We start from the raw sequence: 26,845 nt of genomic DNA on the forward strand, positions 1-26,845 counted from the left end.
ATAATGAGTGCCGTAGGTCAAAAGAGATCCAGAGATAAAATTAACCAAAAGTACTTGTGGCACCATAGACTAGGCTATATTAGAGATGATAAGATAAACAAACTAGAAAAGAATAAAATCCTTGGCTCTCTTTGCCCAGAGCCATATCCAGCTTGTGAATCTTGCTTTCGAGGAAAGATGGCCAATTTACCCCTTGTAGGACATGGAGAAAGGGCCACAGAGCTACTTGCCTTGGTACACACCGACGTGTGTAGGTCATTTGATGTGCAGATCAGGAGTGGTTACATCTACTTCATTATCTTTACCGATGATTTGTCTATGTACGGATATGTGTATCTAATAAAATACAAGTCTGAGATCTTTGAAAAGTTCAAAGAATTCAGGCATGAAGTAGAGAAGCAGACGGATAAACCTGTTAAGGTTCTTCAATCTGATCGAGGAGGTGAATACCTTAGTCAAAAATTTTTGAGATATCTTAAAAACAACGACATAGTCTCTCAGTAGACTCCTCCTGGAACACCTCAGCTCAACAGAGTATCCGAAAGGAGGAATAGGACTCTATTGGATATGGTTCGGTCCATGATGAGCTTCACTGATCTACCCTTATTTCTTTGGGGACATGCCTTGTTAACTGTCATTCACTTGTTGAATAGGGTTCCTTCAAAGTCTGTTCTTACCACACCATATGAGATATGGTTCAGTAAGAAGCCGAGTCTGGGTTATCTCAAGACTTGGGGATGTCCGACCTATGTCAAGAGACAGATGGTGAAAAAGTTGAAAGATAAATCTATTATAGCTCATTTTATAGGGTATCCAAAAAATCTATAGGATACTATTTCTACTTTCCACAAGATTATAATGTGATTGTGAGTCGAAATATCGTATTCCTAGAAAAATAGTTTATCCAGGATGGCGGCAGTGGGAGGTTAGTGGAGCTCGAAGAGAAGAACTCTAAAGAGCCCAGGGCTATAGATCCTCAGAAACTTGTAATTCATAAGCTAGTAGTTAATGTTCCTCTACCACCTCGTAGATCTAGCAAGGTCTCATGACCTTCTGAAAGGTACATGGGTAAACTTATGGAGAAAGTGAAGGAAATGTTCCTTATGGGAGATAGGGTCATACTGATGACCCTAATACCTTTGACAAGATGATATTTGATATCGATTTCAAGAAATGGTTAGATGCTATGAAGTCAAAAATTAACTCGATACACTCGATCCAAGTCGGGACTTTAGTAGATCCACCTAAAGGTATTATACCTATTAGATGTAAAAACTGACTTCCTGAATGGATATCTTGAAGAAGATATCTATATGGCACAGCCTATGGGTTTCACATCCGATGATGGTGATCACAGAGTCTGCAAGCCGCAAAGGTTCATATATAGATTAAAGCAGGCTTCTCAGAGTTGGAACCATCATTTTGATGAGGCAATCAAATTGTTTGATTTCATAAAAAATGAAGAGAAACCTTATGTATACAAAAGAGTCAGTGGGAGTGCAATCACCTTCTTCATACTGTACGTGGATGATATTCTCCTCATTGGGAATGATATTTGCATGCTGACCATGATCAAAAGATGGTTGTCCAAAAAATTCTCTATGAAAGATCTAGGAGAAGAATCCTATATTCTCAAAATAAAGGTCTATAGAGATAGATCTAAACGGATGCTTGATCTGTCACAAAAGCTGTACATAGAGAAGGTGCTGAACAAGTTTAGCATGAAAAACTTTAAGAGAGGTCTTTTACCTCTTAGACATGGTATTCATCTCTCCAAGACAATGTGTCCGACCACATCTGAGGAGATTCAGTACATGAGTAGGATTCCTTATGCTTCGACAATAAGAAGCCTCATGAATGCCATACTATGTACTCGACCTGATATTATCCTTGCTGTGAGTGTCACAAGTAGGTATTAGTCGAATCCAGGCAAGGAGCACTGGATAGCTGTGAAGAACATCCTTAAGTACTTAAGAAGGACTAAGGATTTGTTCTTAATCTTTGGAGGTGATTCTGAGTTACGATTCGAGGGTGTATTCTTATTCGATTTACTAGAAGGGCTCTGAGTAATCGATCAATGGAGGTTGAGTGTGCTATAGATGTGTAGGACGAATTCTAATTTTAATGATAGTTGTAAAACTGGATGTCATGCCATGACACAATACTGCAAAGATAATGGCACCATAGTCCTTGCTAAGGAGCCAAGGTCTCACCAGAAGTTCAAACACATAGAAAATCGATATACGTGACTACCTCATATCGAGGTGCGAAGAGTAGACTTCGCAGATAATATTGCAAACCTACTGACTAAGCAGCTAAACCAACTGAAAATGGAAGTCCACCTAGAAAAGATGGGATTTAGATTTATAGCCAATTGGCTTTAGTCTAAGTGAAAAATTGTTAGATGTATGTCCTAGAAGCCAATATAGCTGACACATTGTCATTAATCTAGGACATAATTTTATACTTAATATATTAATATGATCAATAAAAGGATAAATTCTTTTTCATTCAAGTGTAATGTATCCTTAAATCATTCATGGAATTAGTTTCGATACATACTCTTAAGGTGTTGAGAATTAGAGACATGTATTTAATTTCTAAAGGCTTCCGATCATACGATCATCATGAGGATGGTGATAGATCAGGATAGACTGACACATAAATTACTTTCTTCGAAATAGATGGGTCTCTAATCTACTGTGTAGAGACACAGGATGATGAGTGCGGGTGGTTGTTAGAAAATAACTAGCACTGAGCGTGATCATACGAGAGATCACTTGGATTTCTATTCAATCGTCAGTGATTATCTCAATACTGTAGTTGTGTGACTGATCCTTTGACTTGAGATAGTACTACTGCTCGCAGTGAGACTGTTGGAGTTTGATTGATACATAAATATGGATCTCAATGAGCCTTTGTAGTGGATATTGATGACAGTTGGTCCACAGTAGGAGTAAGGTGTGCATCAAGATAGGATCTATCAATCTTGATAGAGAGGAGTAGTCCTACGAGATTTGAGAAGCTAAGTCTATGAATCTATGGCCACAGTAGAGTGATTGATGGAAAAGAGTTTTCATAAACATCACATCTAGGCTTGAGCTAATCAAATTTATCATATGACTGATGTTGAGGTTTGACGATTTATCCATAACCTGCCATCTAGTCGGGACTCACGATAGAAGGACTGAATCACACGTTAACTACACCTAGAGGTTCATTTCAGTTCTACTGGATTGCCACTATATACTACTAGGTATCACTGGTGGATTGTGAGAGCTCACTAGGATTGTTCCAGATCGACAATCCTTGCTGAGTTAGAGTGAAATTATTCCGACCCATTGAAAAGAGTTTCAATAATATAATGATAAAGATCATTGTATATCTCACTACCAGATAGAATTGAACCTATGGGGTCACACAATAAAGGGATTAGGTCTGGAATAAGAAATTGAACTTATGAAGTATCAATTAGGTTTAGAGAAATTCATTGGGTTTATGGTAACCTTGCTAGCACATGGTTGGACCCAATTTCTCTTTCAGTTAGGATTACTTATTTGATAAGTTAATTCTAACTTAATTATCTGCTGATTACCTACATGAATAAGATTTATGAGACTCTAATTGTTGGGTGTCTAAGGTTATGGATCACATAAATTAAAGGTGCAAGTCCCTTATGAATCTTCTTGATAGTTATTATAGGATGCCACTTTGAATTATTCAATTTGGGCATGTCCATTGATTAGAGGACCTTTAGTTCTCATATGGGGCATCTCTTGGGTGCAAAAGAAGATGTCTAATTATGAGTGCAAGGGCTCTAATAGTTGGTGCCTAATAGGCTTCCTAATATAAGTTGGATAACTTAAGTTAATAGGAACCCTAATACAAGTAGGACTTGTATTATATGATTGAATAAGATTCAATCTTTATGCCTATAAAAGGAGACCTCTCCTAAGGTCCTAAGATCATCCAAGCCAGCCCCTCTCCACCCCAAGAGAACCTCCCACACCCTCTCTTCCTCCCTTTTTCTCTTCTCCTTAGGCGTTCCCACACCATACTACTTGGGACGCGCACCCCAAGTTTTGCACATGCCCAAAGCATTGGGCAGCCCTTCATCTACTAGTTGTTGGTCTCTTGTAGCACTACAAGGTAAGGAGAAAGGCTAAAGAGGAAGAGAAGAAGAAGATCCAAGAGAAAGATCAAACGTTGATCGCAATTCGGACTTCGTTCAGATTCAGCAAGCTGAATTTTGAAGAATCAAAATTTAGATCTTAGAGGACTGTTTCAGACTGATCTCGAGTGGACACTCATAGAGATCGGATACTTGTGCGGCTAACAGAGAGCCTCATCTCTTTCAGATCCAGATTTGAAGAAAGAGATTACGAAAAAAGTATGTGATTTGATCATAATTTAAATTTTAGCATATATCAATTTCAGCATATGAAATAGATCCATGTGATTTTATATTTTCATGCATACAAAATTTAGATTAAAATTATTTTAATCTTATTCTCCACTGTGGTATTTAAAAAATTAAGTTTTTAAAACACATATACATGCTTCAAACCCCAAATTTCAACAGGTGATTCATAATATGAAATATGATATTCAAGAGTGGAAAAGATGATCTATACTCTGATCATATCATCACAATAACTTCATCCATACTTTCAGACACATCCAATAGTTGTCTTGACAGATCAGCTATTGAAGGCAATCTATACCAGCCTGATACTTTAGGTCAAATGGCGAAATGGGCAATAAAACTCAGTGAGTTTGATATTAAATATCATCTGCGACTATCAATGAAGGTATAAATTTTAGCCGACTTTATCATCGAGTGCACCATATCTGACAATAATCTTGAGGATAAACTCGATGACAAATTGAAGCAAATTGAAACTCCTGAGGCTGATTTAGCATCGATTTGGGTGCTGCATATTGATGGAGTATCCAATGCACAAGACAGTAGAGCCGATCTCATCCTCATCAATTTTGAAGAAATCAAAATCGAATATGCCCTTCGGTTTAATTTTAAAGCCTCGAATAATCAAGCTGAGTATGAAGCTCTCCTAGTCGGCTTGAAAATTGTCAAAAAATTTGACATCAACAACTTGAAGGTCTTCACCGACTCACAATGGATTATCAAACAAGTTAAGGGCAAGTTTGAAGTCCGAGATCCTGTTATGATGAAGTACCTTCAGAAAGTGAAAGATCTTACATCGACTTTGAAATATTTTAAGATCTCTTACATTTCAAGAGTGGAGAATGCTCGAGCTGATGCACTTTCTTGACTCGTAACTATTTCATTCAACTAACTTGATCGGATGTTTATTGAATATCTTGAATGATCGAGTATTGATAAAGTTGAAGAAGTGCTACAAATCAATGATGAGCTAAGCTGGATGGATCCGATCATCCAGTATTTAACTGATGAAACTCTACCTACAGATCCTTCAGATGTCAAACGACTGTGGTGGATGGCCTCACAATATATTTTGATGAATGGATAACTCTATAAAAGATCATTCTCTCTTTCTTTACTAAAGTGTTTGAGACCAATAGATGCTTTTATGCACTTTGAGAACTTCATGAAGAGATTTATGAAAATCACTTGGAGAGCAAATCATTGGCTTATAAAGTCTTACGACAAGGATATTATTGGTCCATCATGAAAAAAGATGCAACTAAACTTGTCTGAAAATATAAACATGTTAGAAGTATGCCAACATACAACATCAACCGGCCAGCCAGCTGACATCAATTATTGCACCATGGCCCTTCGCACAATGAAAAATTAACATACTTGGTCCTTTCCCTCTAGTATCTGATCAAAAAAAATTATAGTGGTTGCCATTGATTATTTCACTAAATGGATGGAAGCTGAATCCTTGGCACAAATCACCGAAAGTAAGATGGAAGACTTCATTCAGAAATCATTCATATGTAAATTCGGTATACTACATACCATCATCACCAAAAATGGTCGATAATTTGACAATCATAATTTTAAAGAGTTTTGTGCGAAATTTCATATTACGCACAAGCTCACTTCAGTCGGTCATCCACAGTCCAACGATGAAGTAGAGGTAACAAACTGAACAATTCTATATAGTTTCAAGACCAGACTAAAGGAAGCTAAAGACCTCTGAATGAAAGAATTATATCCTATCTTATGGGCATATCGGATGACCCTTCATATACTAACAGAAGAATTGCCATTCAATCTAACTTATGGAACTAAGACGATGATTCCACTTGAGATCGGAGTGCCACTAGTAAGAGTTGAACAATATAATAAGCTGAGTAATTTTGAATATCAGAGAGTTGATCTAGACTTACTTCTGAAAGTCCGACAGTAAGCTCAAATTCAGATGACAGTATATTAGCAAAGAATAGCTCGATATTATAATACAAAAATCAAGCCGAAGGTCTTTCGTCCAGAAGATCTGATCCTAAGAAGAGCAAAAGTTTCAAAGTCTTTGGATCAAAAAAAATTATCTCCAAACTAGAAAGGATCTTACAGAGTAACCAAGACACTTCGTCCGAGCGCATATCGAGTAGAAACCCTTGATGGGGTGACTATCCATCGAACTTGGCATGCCATAATTTGAAGATGTACTATTAATAAAGTTATTTATATGTATGATATTCGAAATAAAACATTGGGACTCTGAATCTTGAAATCTTCATTCAACTATAAGTCATCTACAAAAATGGCATCAGACCGATAAGTAATCGATCAACTTCTACTGACTATATCTTGGTTTTTCACTATGAAAATTGACTTAAGTCGAACGACATTATATAATCGGTCAACTTGTACCGACTATATCTCAGTTTTCTATTGTAAAAATTGACTTAAGTCGAATGACTATTCATGCTGACTTAGCTTTAGCTAAACGAAATATTATGCCGACTCGACTCCAATCGAGTAGAAAATATATCGACTGGACTACAGTCAATCGAAGGATATTTGACTTATCACCATCTATCAAATATCTAAAATATACAAGCTAAGTCGGCTGATACCCGACTAGCGGACAAACTCTACTATGATTATTGATCGATATTCAATTCACCGATGGATGATCGATAATCCGACTATTATTCAATGATATTGATAGTACAAGTGTAAAAAGAGATTTCATACTTGAAAATTTTTTTTTCATTCATTGAAGAAGAGATTACAAAATTGGACTCAAGGTCCGATTACAAAATTAGATTTAGTCTGATTACAAATATATATATATATATATTACACCGATCACCAGTCAGCTTCTTCTTCACCTTACTCTAGTACAACTTCGATGGTTGGAGCAGGTTCTGGTGCAGTCGGTGCATCTTCTTCATTCAGCACGATGATCTTCTCAGTAACCTCTTCTCTCGAACTAGGGGGGATGATGTTGCTAAAGTCTAGATTTGGATACACTTTTTCAACTGTATCTCTACCGTCTTCGTATCCGATATAGTAAGAGGCGAATTCATCCTTGAAAATTTCATCTTTATATTCTTGTGATTCTTTAAAATTCTTGATGGTCAGACTTAAAGCACCTTTCATCGATTCAACTTCTTCCTTGACGGAGGCCGATTCTGCATCGACCAGTGCCAACCTCTCCTAAGTAGCCCGATGCCTTCCACGCTCCGTCTCTAATTCTTCTATGCATCCATCCCTTTCTCTCCAGAGCTGATTGATTGAATATTTCTTGCTCTTGATTCGGGACTCCAAGGATGCGATGCTCTATTGAGTCAACCTTAATTCAGCTCTGGAGGATTGCAATTCGACTGTCACGTAGGAGATCTCTTCCTGAAGCATCTTCTCTCGTTCGGCTGCCGCTTGAAGTTGTTCGATGGCAGTAGATTTCTCGACATCAACGATCGTGATCTTGTCCATCCACGCCCGATGACGCTCAACAAACTTTCGATATCCGCCCTCCAGGGCATACATATCGTGTGCCAGCTGAAAAGGACAAGTCAAGTCAAAAAAAAGAGAAAAGAAAAGTATCGTTGACTTATCTCAAGCATCATCGGATAAAAAGAAGAAAACATCTCAGACACTGTCTGATCTTTCCTCCTCTCCTTATCCGTTGGGAGAAGAACTGCCTCGATAAGTCGTTTGGCTAATGTCGGGTTGGCAAAAGCCGACTCATCGATTGGAATTTTGATATCAAAGAGGGTGGGGAGACCCACCGACGATCCATTATCGACGAAAGTAGCCGGCCCCTTTCTTTGGTCCCCAATCGATGATCTTTCGCTTAAAACCGCCATAAAATCGGTGCTCGACTGTGCCTGAGACCGCACCACTTGAGGAATGACTTGCACAGCAGTAGATAGTTCTGATTCGGCCGTGACTACAGAATCGGCCCGAATCCCGATTGATGGAGCCACTGATGGTTCTGATGCGACATCTTCTTCTCTCCCGTCTCAACTCCGACCGATGGCACTTCAATTGGAGGATGTGTTGTCGGAGCCGACAACGCTATAATCGACTCGGTGCTGGGAGCTATCACTGGTGGGATGTCAGACTCCCTCGCTAGTATCGACTCAGAGTCAACCCGACTTCTTCTCGACGGTCGAGATGGTCCGACGTCGATCGTGCTCTCTTTTTAGCAGCATGTAGATGGATGTCAACAGCTGAGATGCGTGCTATCGACTGTATAGCTGCAATCAAAAGACAAAGTTCAGTACAAAATTCAAAAGCAAATAAAAAACAAAACGATCGATTATGCTATACCTAAAGAAGTTACCAAACTAAGTCTGACATCATAGAAAGTCTGCTCTGTCATTAGCTCTCGTTGCGCAGGGACTTTCATATCTTTAAGTAGAAAAAAATTTTCGATCAATGATGTCAACCCAACAATGATCATTGGGGCCAGTTCTCGGATCACCCCAGCATGAAGGAAAGCCCCAAGGAGATGAAGAAGAAATGAAGAAAAATTGATTCTTTCATTCATAAATGGATGATAGAAAATCAAAAATAAAAGATAGACCCTTCCTCGGGTTAGAAAACCACCAACCCTTGATGTTGGGTGAGGACGAAGAACAAAAAGGGCTCCGAAAAGAGAAGAATGAGAGTTGGTCGGGATAAGAGACACAATAGAGTAAAACTGATAATCAACCGAATGGAGTTTGGAGCCAGCTGTGCGGGACAAAGATAGTAATAATCAAGAAGATTTCGGACAAACTTTGGAATTAGAAATTGAAGACCGGCTCGAAAGTCCTCTACATAAAAGACAACCTGACCCAAAGGAGGGGAGCTCACCCGACCGTTCGGATCAAGTGCAAAAAGCTGAAATTGCTTCGAGATACGTTACTGTTTCTAGAGCCAATCAACATTGGGTCAGACAAGAAAGAAACTCCATCTCCAGATCCAAAGGAGAATCGTCAGTCGGATTCTCCGACCGGCTATCTCGAGAAGATGAAGCTTTTGCTTTCTTCCTTCTACTTACTATTGAAAATGAAAGAACATAGAAAAAGAAAAGAAAAACCTAGGAGGAAGAAACGAGAACTCGACCTGAAACTAAAAAATGATGCGAACGGGAAAATGATGTGAACGGAGAAAGCTCTCAGCACCTGGGGCAAAACCTTCTGTTGCAAAGAAAAATAACGAGTACAAAAGTAGAAAGTCCAAATAAAAATGACTTTATATATAGATAGGACCCCTCAATGGTCCGGATGAAGTTATTCAAATCAGGACTCCCACAGATTTCGATACGTGGCTACATCAAAACCGATCATTAATCAGACAGTTCGATGTATTTACCCTAAGATCACGCCTCACCACGATCCGCGTAAATGACACAAAGCCAATGACATCTGGACACGTAGTCGAAATTGACTAGTCAAAATCGAATCGTCCAGATTCGTCGGACGTCGAACTATCTTCTCAAAGCGACATCCCAATGATGGTTTCACAGATATCCAAATGATAAAACGGCTGGAGATCCTTTGTATTTCAAAAAATCATTAATATCTACAGTCGAATCGGAGCTCGAGATAATATGTGGCAACTTCCTTCATCAGTCGAATCAGGTCTCGAGACAATATATGGCAACTTCTTTCATCCAACGTGTCAGACCACATGACAATCCACATATCAGACTATTTTGGACTTGGGAGTGGGGGGCAACTGTTGGGCAATTCAGCCGACTCTCCAATTCTGACTTTCAATCGGTTTGATAAGCACAAACTGCCGACTATCAATCGATTGGCCGATTGACAGTTGGCTTCCTCAATCATCAACAAACTCCAACTACGACAACTCAACTGATTTCAGACCGATGACCATCGGCATATCAAAGTTGTCGATCGATGGTCATTCGGACTTCCACAACTGCCAACGTATGATTAACATATTCTAATTACCGATATAGAGTCGGCTTACCAGAAACCACCAGTACAAAAAGCGCATAATGATCAGAACATGAACAATGGCAGGTATAACTACCCATCCCACGATCACATAATGCTAAAACAAGCAGGATCCACGTGTCTAACCGTTACAAACGGTTATCAACGACTCATCTATAAAAGGAGATAAATGAACAGTATTTGGTAAGGACTCTTTGGAGCTGAAACTCTTCTTCTCTAAATACTTATCTGCTATTCACCACTTCCCACTGACTTAAGCATCGGAGGGTCTCTACCGGATATAATTTCAGTCAGTGTCGACTTATTTTGCAGGTGTTCTTCACCAGTAATGGGTGCAATAGGGGATTGACTGCAACACACTACTACACCCTTCCTGTAACCATGTATCCAATCAACCTGTATATATTATCGCACTTCTCATCCTTTATCGGTACCATCATGCTATATGTCACCTATGGAATTCTACCTTGTGTTGAACACCTATAACTTCCGGTGCATCAAACGAAGTCAGATTCCTATGTGCGTTCCGGCATACCACACCCTACTCATATATGCATTGCTCCATCAAACATCTAGATCTTCATTATCCTACATCACGAGTCTTACAAGTTCCCAAAGGAATCAACCTAATCTCTCTTGAAGCAAACATTGTAAGGACTATTCAAATCCAAAATCCATGTATCATTGTAAGTGTCCATAGCTTCGAAGACTATATAGCTTCCTAGAAATCACTTTCATCAATATGCTGTGATATATAGTCATACTTATAGTGATAGCATTGCAACTTGCTCTCATCTCTAAGAACTCAACCATGCACTACCCCTCTTATACAATAATCTTTCTTTCGCTATTAACATGCTAATATAATAACCCACCTAACTTGTCTTCCTTTAAGCCTCATCGGTGAGAGATATGGACACTATTAAATCTATATTGAGAGATTGCATCATTGAAGTTCATGATTAGACCATCCTGCGAATGGGGCATTGAGCTGAGCAATATTGTAGCTTTCTCCTGGCCTTCGACCACAACCTCAACCATCACTAATTGACTAATCAATGGATTCAAATTATTCAGTTGCTGTTGTAATGAAGCTCGCTCCTGCATCAACAAGATGCACAGCTAAGTCTGAAGAAAGATCTTAACACAGACTTTGCTTCATGCATGCTCCTCAACTTGTCCCACATTCTTTAATTGGTCTCTAGGGGAACATTAAACAGGATAAATTCATCAAGCGCCCGATAAAAATCAAACATTGAGATCTTACCTCTCTTGGTCAACTCTTATCCATCATAATAGCAGGTTTTTTCTCTTCTCCTTCAGGTACTATACATTATCCTTCATCAACATAGCCTGCATCTTCAGATTCCAAAGCACAAAGTTGGCACCATTAAATCTTGGAAATTCAAATTTGGTCAAATTTTCTGCCATCACTAAATCCAGGCTCTGAGGCAATTGTTACAAACCCAGGAGCAACTGAATAAAATAATAGAAAAATAGTAGGAAATAAAACTAAAATGGCACACCAAGATTTTCTAAATATTCAAAATCCGGGCTACATTCACCGAGTAAGAGATCCACTATAACATTCACATAGTAAGGCCTTACAAGGGCTCAACAAGAGAAAACAATCCTTAGAAAATACAAGAAAAGATCTTACCAAAAAAACAAAAGAAACATCACTGACAGAGCATTGGGATGCCGAGACAAAGTATAAAAAGAGATGTTTTTTCTCTCTCTTCTTCTCCCCTCTCTCTTTTTTTAATTCTCTTGCTATTTTCTTCTTTTCTCTTTTTTTCTCCACCTCACCCCTAAAGCCAAAGCTCTCATACCAGCTGTGAAAAAGAAATCCGATACTCCCTAATGATGAAAAGAATTCTAGTATTGCCTTAGCCCAACAAAAATTAAAGACATTGCTTCTTGTTTAAGTAAGTAGTTCTGCAGAGGATCAACTATATGTTTGAATATACTACAATAGTGAAGATATAATTGATGAATTGTCCTAAAGTTGACCTGCAATAGAACTTGTACTTTCATAGAACTACAGCCTGCTATACCCTCTGTTTGAATTCAAGTTTGGGGCAAAATACATGCATTTGATAATACAAGGGTTCTAGCACACTGGCATACATAGATGAATGTACATAAGTGCCCTACCAGTAGATATGAGTTATTCATTCCTTTTTTATTTTCCATCTCCATATTGTTAACATCTTGATATTTAATTTAGAGAAGTTATAGCTTTCCTCCTAGAGCCAAATTTCAGATTGGTTTCAGTACCACCATCTCCAATTAAAGCACATAAAAGTACAGAAAGTGCAGCCAATCTAACCCTTAAACAGGAAAATTAGTTTGATGCTGAGGCTGAAGTATCAAAGGACTTCCTTCTCACCAATAGACAAGTGATCTTGGAAGGGTGAGCATGCTTGTCATCAAGAGTACAGAGCACAAAATCCGGCCTATGGAGCGCAAGGCTCAGCTGATCCTCCCCAACAACAAGTGCAGTAGCATCAAGAAGCACATGCCATGAATTCCGGTGTGCCTCCGAGACCCAATGCATGGAGTACCTGGTCCCTCTCACCTCAGCAGGGTAGGAGAAGAGCCCCTTGGGGCTATGCTTGCACTTCCTCCTAAAGTACTGGCTCAGTTGTGATCCTTTGATCCTGAGATCCAACCAAGTCTCAGGTGCTGAGATCACCTTTGATTCCTTATATGTTGCAAACTCCCTTACGTAGTCCATCTCGTCGTCGATGATGGTCATGTAGTAATTGTACCTGAAGAAAGGATAGCTCTCTCCTACCAGCATCATGGCATCCTTATAATTTGGAGTGAAGAGCACAAGGTATTCCTCATCAGTCAGGCCACAATGTTTAAGGACACGGTTGCGGGCTTGGATCTCTGGGATCGATATGAAGCTGCCAGGGAAGGAGGACTTCCTAGTGAGAATGTACAGAAGCCTCGAAGGCTCCAATTGAGTATTGTCGAGGTCAGGGAGGTGGCTTCCTATTGAAAGTGAATAAGGGGCATCTCTTAGTCCTCCCCTTGGAGACCTGCGTTTGTCGTCGGGGTTGCCGGGCGATGATGTGCTATAATACCTTGAGTAGAGGTCAGTCTTATCGCCTTCCTCGATGAGGCCATGCGAGTATTGTGGATACTTGGCATGGACATACTGGCTCACATATTCCATCTCACTTGGAGTAATTGGTCCTGACCATCTCAGATCAAGACCATGGAGAGTTGATATGGCCTCAGCAACTATGTGGGGAGGGATGAATTCGCGAGGACATACTTTCTGTTGTTTTTTGATGCAAATTCACATTGCAACATAAATCAGATCTCAAATAGCCACACTTTCTTTAGGAAGAAGGGAGGAAAAGAGTATGAGAGAGAGGACTTACCTTCACAATCATGCTATTTGGTCTTTGATTTAGAAGTGGTGATCTGGGTATTGAACTGAATGTGGCTTCTTCATTTTCCCCTCCAACCAGAGACTACATGTGAAGCATGTTTGTGATTCTCTGTACGCATATGGATCTAAGGAAAAAAATTTTGTTGCTTGAAACGTGTAAGAACATACCTGAGGTTCCATATGGAGAACGATTTGTCCTTCAACAATATCTCCTGATTTCTTCGTCACTTATATGCCAGAGTAACCAAGTAATTTGCTCAGCAATACCAACAAGCAACAGGGGGAAGAATGAAACAAAGTCTTGTTTGATGAAAAGATCAACCCAAGCCCACCAAAAAGCTCTCTTGTTCAGATGTTAATCAAAATTGGGGTGTTGAAGGTAGTGACCATAAAGATATTTTATGAGAGAGCCAAAGGAAAAACAGCTGCACCGACAATGACAATAGCAATCTACTGCACCCTAAAAAACCATGGAGTACAAAAATAATCAATCAACATGACCATGGTTTAGTAATATAATATCTTCAATTATTAATCTTTTCAATAGTAATTTGGTAGCTTACTAAAACATCATGGTAATTTATTTTAATACTTTTATAATAAATTGGGGGAAGTTTCTCACTTCTTCCATGTTTCCATGTCAAAAAGAAATGGTGATTTGGTAGCTGACACTAAGAAGTATATGCTTGATTCCTCAATGATATGATAAATGGCATTCCTTAGGTTTTGAGTAACTTATTTAGCTGATGAAGGAATGACTCATGGAAGACCAAGTAAGCCATTTGATTGGGTAAGTGAAGGCTTTTGGTTTCAAACTTTGGTTATGTGGTCAATAAATTTGGACAAAGTTTCTACCTCTACCAATCCGACTAGAATAAACTAAGTGGAAGAGTTCAAGAGGAAGATGAAATGGCAATGCTGGAGGGTTATGTCAGCATAGAATTTAAAAAGTTTGAACGGATAGTGACCATTTGGGTGGCTTGTGGGAGTGGATGAGCGGAAGGGCCCACTCAAAATTTTAAATTTGGAGGGAGATGGAATCTTGTGGCGGGAGACAACGACCAATCTTGGAGTCAGGAGAAGGGAAGGCCATGAGAAAATGATGAGAGGAGACTAGAGAATGGATGTAACCAATGCTTCAACCATAATGCCATCATGAACTTAATATATTCTGTTCTTTGAATGCATGTTCGCAGTAACATCCCAAGTTACATTATGTGGTGGGAAAAGGATTAGGGTTTTGGGTCTCCTCCTTGCTTTCTTGGAAACTTAGGTTGACTGGATGCTGGTCTCCATTCCGCGTTGTGTCATGATCCAGCTGTTAGATTGAGAACTGAGTCATAATCATGATGGTGATCGTGGCCACAACGGCCAAGATTTGGTGGAGACTTTAAAGCGAAAACAAGGTCATGATCATCTTGACCTATAGCTTGCGACACAAATTTCAATCTGGGATTTAGATTCAGAGATTTGATTTAAATCTGAAACCTAAGTCAAATTCTCAAAACCAGATAAGCATATATTAATATAAACCTTTTCATCACAATGGTAATCTTGTTCTAGTGGTTTTTGTTGACAAATTGAAGCCTTGTGGAATCTTAATTTTCTCAAGTTATTTAAGAAGTTGTGGCTCAAAATTATACAAAATGCCCAAGAAAATTTATAGACATGGATTTTGCATGCTCTTGCCATCATAAATTCACAATATCGTGATAACTTAATAAAATTGTCAAAATATTATGTTATTCCTATAACAATCACTTGTCCACAATGATTCTTTTTTTTTTTTTTTTTTTTTTTTTGTGAGAAACAGCTAATGAAGAAAAGAAACATTGTCTATATTAATACTTTCATATAATACTTGATTTTTTTACATATTTTTCGAAATGCTAGAAAGTGTTAAGGAATTGTTGTGGGAAAAATCAGAAACTCTGTTCTTTTCACATGCAACTTTATTTGTCAGCATAACATACAATGGACTCTTGCATTAAAATATGATCTGTCAACATGCCAATTTTACAGCTGGCTTGCATTTTAATTACACAATGGACTTCGATCAATGTTGTGCATTGCCAAGACAACTTTGAGGCCTGCCTTGGAATTTTGAAATCCAACTGATGGAGATGAAATCCTGTCATTCCAAAGCTCTACAAAGAAGACCAACCTTTTGGCTCAATCTCCAACTCTAATATATTACTGCTGCCAGATGCTACTTTCATTGGACTGGCTGTGGGGAATATATATCAAGTCATTACATATAGTGGTTGGTATTTTTCTTCTAAATCCAAGGGTTTTACTCCATTTTGGGTTGTACTTATAAGTTTCCTGGGGGAAGTTTCAGTCAGATTTCCTGTTGGCTTTTTCACTCCTGATTGAAATATGTCACACTGGCTTATTTTCTTATAATCTTGCCTGGCTCTTCTTTTGACCAAAAACAAAAAAAGGAAAGAAAGAAAGAAGACCAACCTTCAAGAACATAAGACTTGAGATGGGAAAAGGTCAAAAAACAAATACATGCTATCTAAGATGCAAAACATCTAATATTGGAAATTGCGTTCCTCTCCGACAGATTACATACCATAGATTCTAATTACAACACTATCAACAGGTACACATTGTAAGACCTGAGTAACAATGGTTGTGAAGGAATTTATTAATAACTATAAGTCATAGAAGCAGAGTCTTATGCAAATAGGAAGATCATTACAAAACAATTGGCAGTTCCGCGGTTACAGTTGATCATCAGCATGATCACTTGTTAATTGCCCATTGGCAACCAGGATTCAGTGGATTACAGATGAGCTCAGTTGCTGAATATTAAATCTACCAACTTGCACAGATATATGCCATTTTATAAGATGCCATGGAATAGTGGGGAATAATGACAAGAACCCAGGGCCATTGAGCTTAGAGAGTTGGGCACCTAATAAAGTCTTTGAAGAAGAAGGCTGTCCCTTCAGTGACAAGTGAAATGAGCTGGTGGTCCATAACCTTCCTACAGCATCAACATTATTGGTTCAGCTTCAATTAAACTATTAACTTGATATGGAAATAATCGCCATAAAAGGTTCGATGAAGCTACAATTAGCTCCAATTTTGGACCACATCAAAGCAATCCAAGCTGTTTGAAAGCGATGCCTCATGCTATGCCTTCGCACGATCTAATCCAGCAAAGACCTGCATCATCATGATCCAGTCTAATCAGTTGGTGGTAGTTGCTCAATCAATGTTAAGCCACAAAACCCAGACATCGCCTCTTGTTTTGATTAAAGTCGATTAGTACCAAGACATGACTAAAGAAAAGTGATGTTTGGGGCTGTTGAACATGTCCAATTGTTAAGGGACAGCATTGATAGCTTAGCAATAGGTTAGGTACAACACATAATTTTAGCCATTCTGCAAAGTGTTAGACATAATCTGGAGTTCAGAGGGTCTTTTTGTATAGAAGAATCATCCTAAACTGTTGAATCACTCATTCCCAAATGGATGCCATCAACCTGCCAAGGCTGGAAGTAGTTTTCAAGCAATACCCATTCACCATCTGGCGTTCGAGCATTCAACAAACTCAAACATCATAATACATGAATTACAATTGGAATCAATAGAGCAACCACTAACCTCAGCTTCAGATATTCATTGAATCAGGAGTGATCAACTAATATTATTTCAAACTGAATCTGTAGAACTTATGATAGCAAATGCCCCCCAAAACAAGAGTCCATGCGCTCCATCCAAGCTGCAGGTAACTGCCACCATTTGCATTATGGTAAAGATGGATTTTTCCTCAAAAAATGATGAAAATATCAGCCAGTTGAAGATAGAAACATTTCACATTATCAATTGCAATATATATGGTTAAGTATGCCCGATCGGTTCAAGTTATAAAGATAGCCACAGAAAGGTCAATGCTTGAACCTAACCACCACATGTTGAGAACAGTTGACAAAGTGGATGGTTAGTTAAGGGTCCCTAAAAAGTTGGTAGCATCATCAGAGAATATTACGGCCGATGAACGATAAAAGAAACAATTTAAGAGCCAAATGATGATTAATAAAGGGGAAATGAGTCATCAGCAAAAGGACCCACATGCCTAAATGAGTCATCTGAAATAAGAATTTAAACTCAGGCTTTTTAAAAGAAAAAAAAAAAAGGATTTGCTAGAAATGAGCCCACCTCCTCCATTTGTTATCTTATATGATTATCCCATTGCCAAGCCAACTGGATCACCTTTGTTTCTGGAAGGAAGTTATGAAAGTTAAACCTCACTGATTGCTGCTCATCTGGTTCTCTTACAGATTTCTTCATATTCACTCAACTGCTCAACAAACCTGAGAAATAATTTGCAAATGGACCAATGAAACACCTGACATTTTGTTATTCTAGAAGAAAAGCATTCAAGTTGCCCATCTTTTGCTGTTTGCCCCTATTCAAGAAAGAACTCTTCAAGCAACAGCAATCACCTCTCTTAGCTCTCAAGAAAAACAAAAGGCTACCAGCATACCCACCAGAGTAGGCAGAAGAAGTGAGGAGGAAAGCAGAAAGAGAAACCAGCTTACTGCTATCTCACTTTGCCTCTCAGCCATCTTTCCCATGACTCACAACCAGATGCAGCACCAGAAAGTCTTCCTGAGAAGCATTGCAGATGAGAAAGATCAGCAGCAACCACAGCAGGAAATAAGAGGGTAAGATAAGCAAAGAGAGGAAAATGCATTCCAAGAATTCTATCTTTGTCCTTTTCCTTATCCTCTCAACCATTTCCTTCCTTAGACTCTTCAGGTTTACAAGCATTACCACACCTCCTACACTATCCTCTTCTCCAATTCTTTCAAATTCATGTGCTTCTACAAATCCTATGCCTGTGAAACGCCTTGCTCGACTGTCTCATGCAATGAAACCTTACACCAGACCCCCTTCTGAAGACATCCTCAGCTTAAAAGAGCACCAGCTCCTCCAAAATCTTATAACCCAAAGAGCCCCTGCAACCTCCTCTTTTTTGGACTCAAAGCACAATTCCTTGACCTTGCCATGTTGAACGCTGAAGGAACTACTATCTTTCTGGAAGATGACCATGAAAAGCTCAGAACCCAAAACTCAAAGGCATGAGAGTGTATTTGGTTAAATACAATGACAAAGCTAGTGAAGCATATGAGCTACTTAAACATGCTAGAACAAACCCTGCCTGCACATCACAAGAAGGTCTCCTCCATAAATCGCATTGCAAGCTAGCACTGACTGGGCTGCCAGAGATAGTGTGCAAGAGAAAATGGGATGTGGTGGTCATCGATGGGCCAAGAGGAGACCAACCAGAGGCACCAGGGAGGATGGGGGCAATCTACACAGCTGCCATGATTGCAAGATCTGGTAAGACAACGGATGTTTTTGTTCATGACATAGATCGGATGATTGAGAAGTGGTACTCTTGGGAGTTCTTATGTCATGAAAATTTGGTTTCCTCCAAGGGAAACTTATGGCATTTTAGAATAAGAGGAAACTCCAGCTCTGCTAGGTTTTGCCCTGAGGCTGTACCTCAGATTCAGTAGTTTCTGTTTTTCTTTTTCACCTTGTAGATATGGAATAGTTATTGATTATGAAATCACATTTAGATGCAATTTTTTTTTTTTTTTTTTTTTTGACACGTATTGAGTATCTAAGACAGGGAAAAACTTGATCAGAGTGTTTATGGTTTTCACCATCATTTTGGATTTTTGGTCAAAGATGAGAGAAGTGAAAGCTCAATTAGAGGAATATGAGCAAATCATACGTTCTTGCTATTCCTGACTTCCAAGTCTAGGTACCTCAAGAACAAGAATCTAAATCACCAAACCACAACTCCTTACCAGAGCAATAATGCTGTAAAAAGAAATGGTGAAAGCAGCAAATTTTTTTCCAGTATAACATTTCAGGAGCCAGCATAAAGTATAATAAGGAAAACAAGTTAAAGCTAATTGATCCATGTCATAATTTTGCATGATGGAAAAGCTTGATAGACAAAATTGTGAGCAGCTGGAGAAAGAAAGCTTTTCTAAGCAATGGTGTAGTGAAGCACTGTATTTATTAAATTTGATAAGGAGGTTGATTTCCATTCAAGATGTTTCACAGTCAAGGGCACATTTATAAACTGAAGCCTTCCTATGATTTTGAAAACAAAAAAATGGTGCAAAATGGCAACATATTTAAGGTACCAGACCTGGCAATTCCTATGTCCATCTGGCATCTGCATTAACATGAGGAGTGTATATCTCTCTGTATAAATATAAATGCATTTTAAACATGTTCATATGTTATCATGTATAAAACTTGATACTTTTTGCAAAGACCAGTAACATTTATATAACCATATGATGTAAAATAATTAGGTACAAGTTATTCCTATTGGGACTGCATCAGGATCAACATTGTCATTACCATAATCAAAAATAAATTACATTGCTATGATTTCCTCTAGCTCTAGACCACTAAGAGGAAACACTTGCTAGTTCCACTTGAACAGAATATAATATCTTTTTGAGGTAAGGGGATGCTCCACATAGCTACCCAACTTTATTCAAGAGCAGAATAGAACAGAGGATACAGTTACCAAGCAGAGTTATAGTTACATCCGGGCCGGAGTTACAGTTACAACAAATAGGGGAATAGTTACAGGAATGAAGCAGTCACGAAACCAGTAGAAACACAATCAATGAAGTACAAAACAGTCGGTGAATAAGGGTTGCCATGTCAAGCCAATGAGACCCACAACATCCATCATCTCCTACACTAGTTAAGATTCTAGAGCACCAAAGGAATCCTTTTGATCTTGGTCCAAATATTCCCAAAATCTGTTATTTCATTTTGTTTGTGTTACAGCAAGCATAAAAATAGGGCACACACAGATTCGTACAATCACATAAAATAGAGAAGAGAAGAAAAATAAACACAGGATTTACGTGATTCGGCTGAAAAACCTACGTCCATAAGCAAGACACGAGAGAAAAATTTCACTATGATGAAAAGAGAGATACAATCACTCAGAACTCTTCAAACCTTAGCCGCAATTTGATTTTTCAAACCTCTTTTACAAAACTACCGAGATTGACAGAAAGTATAATATTTATACTAGTCCGTACCGTAGGGGATGTTGTCCCCCGCACCTTCTAATGAGATCAGTGGTGGGCTTCGGGCATGGGCCTATCGGCCCATGCCCTCCGCTACTACTACAGATCTCCCAAAAAATTTTGTTCAGGTCGCAATGCAGATTTTTCGGATTTGATCATAGTTCGAGCTCATAAAAATTATCCAAAATTCAAGCCGCAAAGAACAGACCAGTCTTGAAAAGATTGAATTGCTTCAAACCACTATTGAAGAAAGGGATTTGTGCTTTTCAAGGAACAATCTAGTGTTCCTCTCTCTCCAACAAGATCAAGCAATGCTCACCAGCAGCATTAGTATAATGCGGCCGATCTTCCTAGAAAAGTTTTGATGGATCCAATCTGTGCAAAGGTACTCGAAGGGTGCTTGAGGATATAAAACATTAAGCCGTGAGCAGAAATTTTTCCAAATGGTGCAAAAGATGGGGCAAGTAGAGAAGATATGATCAATAGTTTCAGTGCTTGTCCACAATTCAAACAAGGCCCGAGATATATCCAAGTTTGTTCCCTAGCTTTTTCCACCATGCGAGCCAAAGAAAGCACTTAATTTTGTGACGTATGCTGAGACTCCAAAGTGTTGGTGCAAAGCTGCAAGCAACCCCTCTGAGGTTCATGAATTTGTAGAGAGATGAAGTGGAAAACTCACCATTATTTTCAGGCTTCCAAATAACACAATCCTGCCCATTACGAATCTAGAAGAAGATCCGGTTCCAGAAGGCTAGGAGAGAGTTGACCACATCATGCCGGAGACTGGAACATCTTCTTGTAGGTCTCCAATAGAAGGAAAGATGAACCCTCTTGTAATAAGTTAGGTTGATTTCCTTTTTCCATAACCATGTCTCATTCAACAGCATCCTCCATCCCCATTTAGATAGCAGGGTGGTTGAGATCAGCAAATGGATATCTTTACCCTGAGGCCTTCTTCCTCCTCCTGCAGGCATACAGACTTCCAATTCACTTTGCAAGACAATCCACAGATTGAAGAAGAGCCAGACCAAAGGAAAGCTATGCAGAATCTGTCAATCCTTCTAATAACCCAAGATGGCAATTTGAAAAGTGACAAGTAGTAAATGGGTAAAGAAGTGAGCACAGAAGTGATCAAAGTGAGTCATCCAGCGAAGGATAAAAATTGCTCTTTCATAGGATAATCGGGACCAATCTCCCTTGTAGGTCCAAGAATTGCATATAATATCACGACCATAATCTTTCAAACTGCACATAACATCACCAATTAGATTATCTTGGTTATGGCAGTCATCTTTTATGAAAAAAATCGTGCTTCGATAAAAGTGTTCATGTATCAGAATAGGCATCAAACGTGTGCCCTCTGAATAACGCAAGTCAGCAAATCCTCTGAAGAACTTATGAGGAGATCTAATTCAAAAAAAATTATGGAGATTTGTTGGTTTATGCCAATTAATAAAGAAGCATTCAAATTCTCTCCATGCAAACTATATGTTGGGGCTCAGAATCATGTTTAAGAGCATCACATCCAAAATTTTTCAGACAATATGATAGTTATGAGTTTCCAATAGAGAATGAAATTTATGGGTCATGATAAGAAAGTTAATGATAAGTGGTTACCATCTTGAAACAGCTTGTCATTTCTAAATAATCAACAGAGGAAGTACATAGGTATAATACATAAACAAAGACAAGACCCTGTATCTCAAAGCATATCCAACATAATAAAATATCTTTATAGTGGACTAGGCACAAGTTCTACTTGTATAATTATGAAAGAGCCAAAGTTTGTGAATACTCCTGACAAATGCAAAGCCATGATCAAGTTTGTAAAGGTGCCTAGTTGTTGGATCCCTTAATTGCTGCAGAATTTTAGAGCTTGAACTCCATAATAATTTAGCTATGAATATAGTAACTATTTATTTATATATAATTGTTAATATGCCGATAAAGAAATCTATAAAAAAAATTTCTTTTTCCTTAGATTTTTTTAAAATTCAAATAATAGAAAACATAGAGTATCCTTATATTTTATAAATAACTTTTTATTGCCAAATTTATGCTCCTGCATTATATGAAGTTGTTGCAATCCCAAGAGCAGTTGAATAAAATAATAAAAGATAAAAAGATAAAAACTAGCACAACAAAAAAGAATTAATATGGTTCATCCAAAACACGCTTTATATCCACCGGAGAAGAGAGCGATCCACTTAGCTCTAGCATGTTTTATGAGAGAATTATACATAAAGATGAATACAAGAGAAATTTGAGAAGTACAAGAGAATACAATAAAACTAAATAAAAACACAAAAGCCGGAACAAACCTGGGGCTGATCTGAGCTCAAAATTTAATCAAGCTGAGCCATCCAATTCCTCTTTCCTTTTTTACCTTCTTCTTTCTCTCTCTTCTTCTCTCCCATGTTTACTGCCACTCCACTGCAGAACACCCCTTTTCCTGCACCACTGTTCATAGAACACAAACACCTTTTATACTCGAAGTATTTACCTCTACTCCAACTAACCATACACAGATTAATAGGCCAAAGGACTTCTTGTCCTATTCCAAGTGATAAGCAAGTCCCCTACCTACTCACATGTTAATTTAGGGTTTCATAATTGAATAGGTGATCTCATATTGGCAATAGGAGCTATTTTTCTAACAGAAGTTTCCTAAATTTGAACACCAAATCAAATGGAATCCAAGCATTAGAATCATGCAAAACCAAAAGCAACAAAATTTTTCAATAAATCAAAGTTGTTCATATGTGCTTACTTCTACTTAAGCATATTCCAATGAAAATTGTTCAAGCGTGATCTTTACCATCAAGAAGACCATCGAAGGACAAACCAGTGATCAATTAGCAGCACCAAGACTTTTTGAACGTTTTTCTTTTTTAAGGGAAAAGTGGAGGAAGTGAGAAACTTCCCCCACACTATAATAAATAAGAAATTTATGATGGATCCAAGATAGGATGTACAAGGAAAGGATACAATTATAGCAATGGAACAACTTGCTCAAAATAGCTTTATGGCTACATAAAGATTTCTTGAGCATAGATTACCCAAATAAGAGAGTCATACAAAGCCTATGCATGACCAAAGCTCCGTCATCCTTCTTTTCAATTCAAGATATTCTAGAGTTTCACTCATGCCATATATGCCATATAATGGATTCACCGATTGGATCCATCCCTTTCAGAATCTTGGCCGAATCAATTCTTCCTCCATGTAGTTTAGAAAGCTTGAAATTGGGAGGCATATCTCGAGCATTTAAGTATGAAAGAACAGATACCAGCATACTTGGGTGAAAGGGACAAAATGAATAGGTGGGAGACTATCTCTTCCTGAGCACCATGAAGAGAGCAGCTCGAAGAGATTCTCCACCGGTATGCAACTTATTTTCTTGAAGGCTAGCCATAAGAATACTTTCATCTTTTTTTAGCAATTTTGCTTTTCAAATTAAATTATAAATCTTAAAATGGAATGAGAATGGATGACTTCATTCCAACTATTTGATTAGGAGGATTCCATTCCGATTCTGGAGTAGTAGGAAATGGTCCAATTTATATAGAACTCAATCCCTGCTCTCATTATGGATTCAAATTTTCATTCCAATTTAATTTTGATTTCCATTTCGATTCCAGTTACAAACCAAATGCTTCGTGGGATTTGACCATTTCAATTCTAATCCAAACCATTCCGATTCCGATTCGATCGTGAACTAAGCACCTTTATAGTAAGAGGCCACACTAAATTGAAGAGCCTGTCACTATTTGGTTTCCAAACCGGCACATCCATATCTCTAGTAGGTCGGGTAGCGGAGAGAATATCTATAAGTTCACTCAATTGGGTATCGTTTGGAGACGAGAGGGAACCATGATAAATTATGTTTTAACGCTCGCATCCCCCTCTTGAAACAGAGGCCAAAGGGATGGGTTCTATACAACTATCCTCCCAAAATCTGTTTTTTTTTTTTTTTTCACCATTTCCCAATTTGAAAGATGTACGATTCCAAAAAGCATCTAGATCCTTTAGATATCCTTCCAATGAGTGAATAGAATTGAATGGACAAGAGAGTGGCGATTCATTTCAGTAACGAAAACAAAGCTGAAACCTACACAGGTACCAAAATGGGTAAGAGAGCGGATTATTTCGTGCAAATCCACCGACGAGACCCGAAAAGAATCAAAAAGATCCAAACTTCTGGTGTTCTAAATCCAATTCCATCAGATTCTTTAAATAATTCATGGTTGCCAGTTGATCGAACGAAATGCTGCTGCGAATAGGATCAGGGAAGGGTAGACTTGGGGTTCGGTCACATACCTCGCAGAGACCATTTTTAGAATCCTTTTCGGTTCCGGCTCTCGGGTATGGAGCGATGAGGGATGGGGAGGTAAGGTGACCGAGAGTGCCTGGATCTCCTTGTTTTGGCTGTCCACCTGGCTTACCAGTACCAGAAGGGCTTATTCCCTGGACCACGCCCCAGTAGACCAGCCAAATCCCACGGTGGATAACACGCCACATTAACCCTTACATTTCACAAATTCCCAATTGTGCGTTACCCACCGTGCACATGCTCCCAGATATGCGCTGGTCTACCTGGGCGTGGTCCAGGCAATAATTTCTCGCTGCTTAGCTTTGTCTGGAACGTGGAACCTTGCTCCACTTGGTAAACCGGATTTTGTTTACTTTTAACTAACGAGTTAGATTATAATCTCAAATGTCATGCTGGAAATTATCTGAGCCATCTCTCTACGAATTCTATGACACCCATTTTACTCACTTTTATGATTAATCATATATTTTAATAAATACATTTTAATCAGAACAAATAAAAAATCCCATGCCTCTCAGGAATTAAAGTGTATTTATCGATTATATTATTAAAATAGAATAACTATAGTTTATCAATTTTTTTCCCTTTTGGATACGGAATGGGCCAAATGCTCAAAACAAAAACACAAACTGGCGAAGAAAAAAAATTGATGTCTGACCCTATCAGCCCAGACTATAGGTCCTATTCTTTGGGGGTAGTGCAGCAACCGAGGTGCATTTAGAAAAACATACCAAGACCACAAAAGCATAAAAGGATAAATTTGCATCGTGAAGGAATTGAGGTGCTTAATTGGAGAAAATGAGGGTCCTGAATCAGAATAAAAATGAGTGACTCTCATTTTAATCATTTGATTGGGAGGAATTCTATTTAATTTTGCAGTGAAATACGAATAGCCCAATTTACATAGAACTTAATCCCTACTCTCCTCTATGGATTTAAATTTCCTTTCCAATTCTGATTTCGAGTTTGATTTTAATCACGAATCAAGCACTTTGGAAGATTTAGCCATTCCAATTTCGATTCTAAGCCATTCCGATTCCCATTTTAATTCCGATTCCAGTTGCAAATCAAGCACCCTCTTAAGGGGTATTTGGTTCACAACTAAAATCGGAATCGGAATGAAAATTGAAATGGATTAAAAAGGTGCTTGATTGGGGAGGAGTAAGGGTATGGAATCGGAATGAGAATGGGTGACTTATATTCTAACTGTTTAGTTGGGAGGAGTCTCATTCCGATTTCGATTTCGAGATGGAATGAAAATGGCTTAATCTGCATAGAACTCAATCCGTACTCTCTTCTATGGATTCAAATTTTCATTTCGATTTCAATTTCGATTACGAACCAAGCGCTTCGTGGGATTTGGTCATCCGATTCTGATTCTAAACCATTTCAATTCTAATTCCAATTCTGATTCCGATTCTGGTCGCAAACCAAGCACCCCTTAAAATGAAATCAGAATGACCAATCTCCTGAAGCATTTGATTCATGATAGAATCAACATAAAAATATAGGAAATGCTTGGTTGAAGGAAGTGGAGGTCTGAAATCGAAATAATAATGGGTGACTCACATTCCAACCGTTTGCTTGAAAGGAGTCCTATTCCGATTCCGATTCAGAATAGGAATGGCCTAATCTACA

General features: G+C 38.5%; 2 protein-coding genes across 2 annotated transcripts; one reads left to right on the plus strand and one right to left on the minus strand.

Moving 5' to 3' along the window:
• Positions 1 to 12,492: 12,492 nt before the first annotated feature.
• LOC105042116 (uncharacterized) lies at positions 12,493 to 14,093 on the minus strand. The gene is made up of 3 exons (XM_010919218.4): positions 13,949 to 14,093; positions 13,770 to 13,862; positions 12,493 to 13,663 (listed from the first exon to the last, which is right to left on the minus strand). Exons 1-3 carry the CDS (start codon positions 13,958 to 13,960, stop codon positions 12,719 to 12,721), a joined length of 1,050 nt encoding a protein of 349 aa, XP_010917520.1. The 5' UTR covers positions 13,961 to 14,093; the 3' UTR covers positions 12,493 to 12,718.
• A 3,362-nt stretch (positions 14,094 to 17,455) lies between these two features.
• Positions 17,456 to 19,389, plus strand: LOC105042117 (arabinogalactan O-methyltransferase 2). Its single transcript, XM_010919219.4, is given in 3 exon segments — positions 17,456 to 18,750; positions 18,753 to 18,863; positions 18,866 to 19,389. Coding segments are annotated over 3 exon segments (831 nt in total). The 5' UTR covers positions 17,456 to 18,485; the 3' UTR covers positions 19,321 to 19,389.
• The last annotated feature ends 7,456 nt before the right edge of the window (positions 19,390 to 26,845 follow it).

Source organism: Elaeis guineensis, chromosome 9, assembly GCF_000442705.2.
Source record: "Elaeis guineensis isolate ETL-2024a chromosome 9, EG11, whole genome shotgun sequence".
Classification (NCBI taxonomy): Eukaryota; Viridiplantae; Streptophyta; class Magnoliopsida; order Arecales; family Arecaceae; genus Elaeis; species Elaeis guineensis.

Coding starts and splice junctions, on each gene's coding strand:
- LOC105042116 (XM_010919218.4), bottom strand. Junction 13,664..13,769: donor CAAATAGCATGATTGTGAAG/GTAAGTCCTCTC, acceptor AAAAAACAACAG/AAAGTATGTCCTCGCGAATT.